The sequence below is a fragment of the Gracilinanus agilis genome, chromosome 5 (assembly GCF_016433145.1).
Source record: "Gracilinanus agilis isolate LMUSP501 chromosome 5, AgileGrace, whole genome shotgun sequence".
In the NCBI taxonomy this organism is placed as follows: Eukaryota; Metazoa; Chordata; class Mammalia; order Didelphimorphia; family Didelphidae; genus Gracilinanus; species Gracilinanus agilis.
This window is the reverse complement of record NC_058134.1, coordinates 98,968,402-98,972,551: the sequence shown is the minus strand read 5'-3', so window position 1 is coordinate 98,972,551 and position 4,150 is coordinate 98,968,402. Positions and strand designations below refer to the sequence as shown.

Genomic DNA, 4,150 nt, shown 5'->3' with positions numbered 1-4,150 from the left:
AGATGAGAATAAAGGCCTCCTTAGCTCTGAGGGCTCCAACACTTTCTGACCAACCTGGAAAGGAATTCTGGTGAGTGATCTGGGAGACAGGAGAGGTAGAGGAGAGATGCCCGCATAGACAAACAGACAGACAGACAGACAGACAACAGACAGACAAGCTGGGATTTCAGGGGAGGTAGGTAATGGCCTTGACATCAGAGGTAAGGGTCTATTGAATCTGCTCATCTATCCAGCAGTTCTCAGGGTCTTAGCTCCCCTTTCCCTCCATATGTCTCCTACTGTCTTCTGCAGGCCATCTCAGGAAGATCAGGTACCATGCTGCTTCCAGCCCTGCTCTGTTTCTGGGCAATTTGGGCCTGGGCTGATGGGTAAGACTTGTTCTCAGTGTCTCCCAAGTTCTAGGCTTTGGTCCTGAGGGCTTGAAGTCAGACTCTCTTCTGTAATCCTTTTCACCTTGCCCTCCTAACCCCATGTAGATTGGGGCTACGGTTTGCAGAGTTAGAGCAGAAGATGAAAGGTTCTGACCAATTCTGGAGGAAATTTCTTCCTCCTGCCTCAGTTCCTTGACATCCCCTCAACTCTGGTTCCATGACCCACCAGACAATCCAGTTCCTTTCTTTTGCCCCTGCCCCTTGTTATGCTGTCTGCATCTTTTCCCCCTTCTTACTAATTCGATCTTCCCTGTTAAGGTGGCAGGGGGGCATTGTGGGTGGACATCCTTGGGAAAGTTAGATTGGGGGGTCTGGTGGTACCAACTACTCCTCTTCTATCTATGGGACAGGCGGTGGTGCCATCGGACAGAGACTGTCCAGGCAGAGGAGGTGGTGACCCCTCGGCAGGAAGAGCTGGTGCCCTGCAGCAGCCTCTACCATTATGTTCATCGGGGCTGGCAGCTCGACCTGGCCAGAAGCCGGCGCTCAAGCTCCCCAACTCCTACTCTCTGCCCAGTCTACAAGTGAGATGGGGAAGAGGGAGAAATTGGGCATAGGCCATGGGGTCTGGGGAGATGACAAGTATGTGTCCTGGTAAGAGTGCTCAGGGGTGCAAGAAAGATGTGAAGGAGCAGAAGTTGGTATGACTAGAGGAGAATAAATGGCATCGGGAGCTATGGTTGAGGAGAAGAGAAGAGAGGTATAAGAGAGAGACAGACACTGATAGAGACAGACAGAGAAAGACTGAGACAGACAGACAGACAGACAGACAGAGGGACAAAAAGAGAGAGGAAGAGGGAAAGAGAGAGACACACAGAGAGAGAGAGAGACAAAGGGAAGACAGAAACAGGGACAGACAGACAGACAGAGAGACAAAGGAAGAGAAAGACAGAGACTGAAAGACTGAGACAGAGAAACAGAGGGAGACACACAGAGAGGGACAAAAAGAGAGAGGGAGAGGGAAAGGGAGAGACAGAGAAAGAGGGAGAAAGGGATAGAGACAGAGACAGAGACATGGTTAGAGACAGAAAGAGAGAGAGATGCTATTTTGAGTATCCATCCTTCATCAACCTCAAACTTCCCTCTTTTTTTAAATCTATGTACAATTAGGTGGTACAGGGTGTCTGAGGGTGAGAGATGTGGGCCTGGAATGAGTAGAACATGGGAATGGTGTATGAGAAAGATTGGAAGTACTGGAAAGTTGTGGAGATATTGAGGGGGTCCCACTCCCAAGAAGCACTTACATTTTTTAGACTCAATCCTAAGAAGCCATGAACCCTCATTCCCCATGGGTCTGAGGAAAGTGAAATGCTACATTAACCCTCCTCACCCTCTATAATCCAGGCCCCCTGATATACGGCTGGTAGCCTGGAACCGGACTGTGAGAGCCTGTTGCCCAGGCTGGAGAGGTCCCCATTGCACTCTAGGTAAGGCTGTCCAGCATCTGTTAAAAGGTACAGAGAATACGAAAGAGCCCACATCAGAAAGACATATCAGAAGTGGGGTCCAGACTAGAAGAATAGGTGGATGAGGATATACCTCTCCAAACACTGCCTCCCAAGCCCCCCTCTTTGCCCAGGTATTCTCTCCCTTCCAGCCACAATTTCTTCTGCAGGTACTGGCACCAAGGACCACTGTTTTGCCACATGGCAATGCCAAGTAGGACCAGATTTGCTGAATGCCTCAGCAGGCAGCTTAGAAGAGTGTTGTGCCCAGCCCTGGGGGCGCAGCTGGTGGAATGATAGTTCTGAACTTTGTCTCCCTTGTTCTTCCTGGCCTATAACAGGTGGGTTTCCTCCCATCACATATACTCTGGTATGGGTGAGCCAGTGTCCATTCCCTCGTCTCGAGGGTGCCCATCCTTCCACTATCCCTCCACGTCTGCTCTTATCTCTAGAATGCATGGCCACGTTTTCTACCCTCCTGCCCCAAGAGGTAGCTTAGGTTTTAGGACTCCGCTGTCCCACCCCACATCCTTGCTCTCTGCCTCCCCACACCCATGCTTAAGGCAGATCATTTTCTCCAGGCAATCATCTATCCCCAGCCCTCTTACAGCCGTCTCCTGGCGTAGTGGGCCATCTCCGGAGCCAGCGAGGGGGCCTCTCAGCCACCTGTACCACTTGGTCAGGCTTCCACTACCGGACCTTTGATGGACATCACTACCACTTCCTGGGCCGATGTACCTACCTGCTGGCGGGAGATGCCGATGCCACCTGGGCTGTCTACCTCCTTCCTGGCGAGCACTGCCCTCGGCCTGATCGCTGCCGGCCGGTGAGGGGTGGGAGTGGGGCGGGCCAAGGCTAGAGAGAGGCAGAACTAGAGGTGGGTCAGGACGAGGGTAGAAGAGGAGCCTGCCCACACCATCCTCACAGAGATGGCTCCCTCACCTCATCCTTATTAAAGCCAAATGACCTTTTCCCCCTGCTTTCATCTTCCTTGACCGGGCTATAACTTTTGATGTATCCTCCTTCTGGATACTTTATTGCCTTTAGAGATGCTAGATTCTCCCCACATCAGGTCTTTCTCCCCCCTTTCTAAGTGTTTCTTCTCTGTCTCCTTTGCTTTTTCAGATCCATTTTGCTTTCTTTTTTCATTTTTTTTTTTTTTAAGAACCCTTACCTTCTGGCTTAGAATGAGCACTGTGTATGAATCCCAAGGCAGAAGAGTGAGTGGAAAGCATTAGACAATGGGGATTAAGTGACTTGCTCAGGGTCACACAGCTAGGAAGCATCTGAGGCCACATTTGAACCCAGGACTTCCAATCTTTAGGCCTGGCTCTCAATCCATTGCCCCCCACTCCTCACCCCCTCCTACTTTCTTAACGGATGTGCTCCTCAAAGGTCTAGCCTGGACCCTCTTCTTTCCTCTCTCTATGTTCTCTCCCTTGGCTTCAACTACTACCTCTGACTTGTTCAGTCCTGTCTGTCTCTTCGTGACCCCATTTGAGGTTTTCTTGGCAAAGATACTGGGGTGGTTTGCCATTTCCTTTTCCAGCTCATTCTAGCTCATTCTCATTTCCAGCTCCCTGAAGCAAAGGGAGCTAAGTGTCACACAGCTAGGAAGTGTCCGAGGCCAGGTTTGAACTCAGGAAGATGAGTTTTCTAATGCAAAGCTCAATGCTCTATCCACTGTGCCACCTAGCTGCCCCTACTCTACTCAGGGAGTTCCTAATGAAAGTATGTGAGGGACCCCTTTGGTAGTCTGGTGAAAGCGTCTCAGAATAATGTTGTTAAATGTATAAAACAAATCACATAAGATTACAAGGGAAGCCAATATATCAAAATAATGAGAAGATAAGCTTCTAGACCTGAGGTTAAGAACACCCTGCTCTGTGAGGATGACTTCCAAATTTATTATCTCCAAACCTGACATCTTTCCTTAAACCTGAACCTACATTTCCCTGCCTAATGATTTCCCCAATATTTGATCTCCCACTGGTGCCATCCATACCTCTCTGTTTCTTTTGCCTCCCACCAGGACATGATCCCATTACTACTTCTCTAACTATTGTAAAATACCCTCTTGCAGATCATCCCATCTCTATTCTCTCTTTTATCTCATATGGCCTTTATATGACAACAAGAATTCTTTTTTCTTTCTTTCTTCCTTTCTTTCTTTCTTTCCTTCCTTTCCTTTCCTTTCCTTTCCTTTCCTTTCCTTTCCTTTCCTTTCCTTTCCTTTCCTTTCCTTTCCTTTCCTTTCCTTTCCTTTCCTTTCCT

General features: G+C 49.1%; 1 protein-coding gene across 1 annotated transcript in view; it reads left to right on the top strand.

Annotated features, from left to right (window-relative positions):
- The first annotated feature begins 315 nt into the window (after positions 1 to 315).
- Positions 316 to 4,150, top strand: part of LOC123249875 (SCO-spondin-like) — a 96,177-nt gene continuing 92,342 nt past the window's right edge. Inside the window, exons 1-5 of the mRNA XM_044678972.1 lie at positions 316 to 368; positions 782 to 955; positions 1,776 to 1,858; positions 2,029 to 2,221; positions 2,444 to 2,702. Of these exons, the coding sequence (XP_044534907.1) occupies positions 316 to 368; positions 782 to 955; positions 1,776 to 1,858; positions 2,029 to 2,221; positions 2,444 to 2,702 (762 nt within the window). The remainder of the gene's footprint in view (positions 369 to 781; positions 956 to 1,775; positions 1,859 to 2,028; positions 2,222 to 2,443; positions 2,703 to 4,150) is intronic.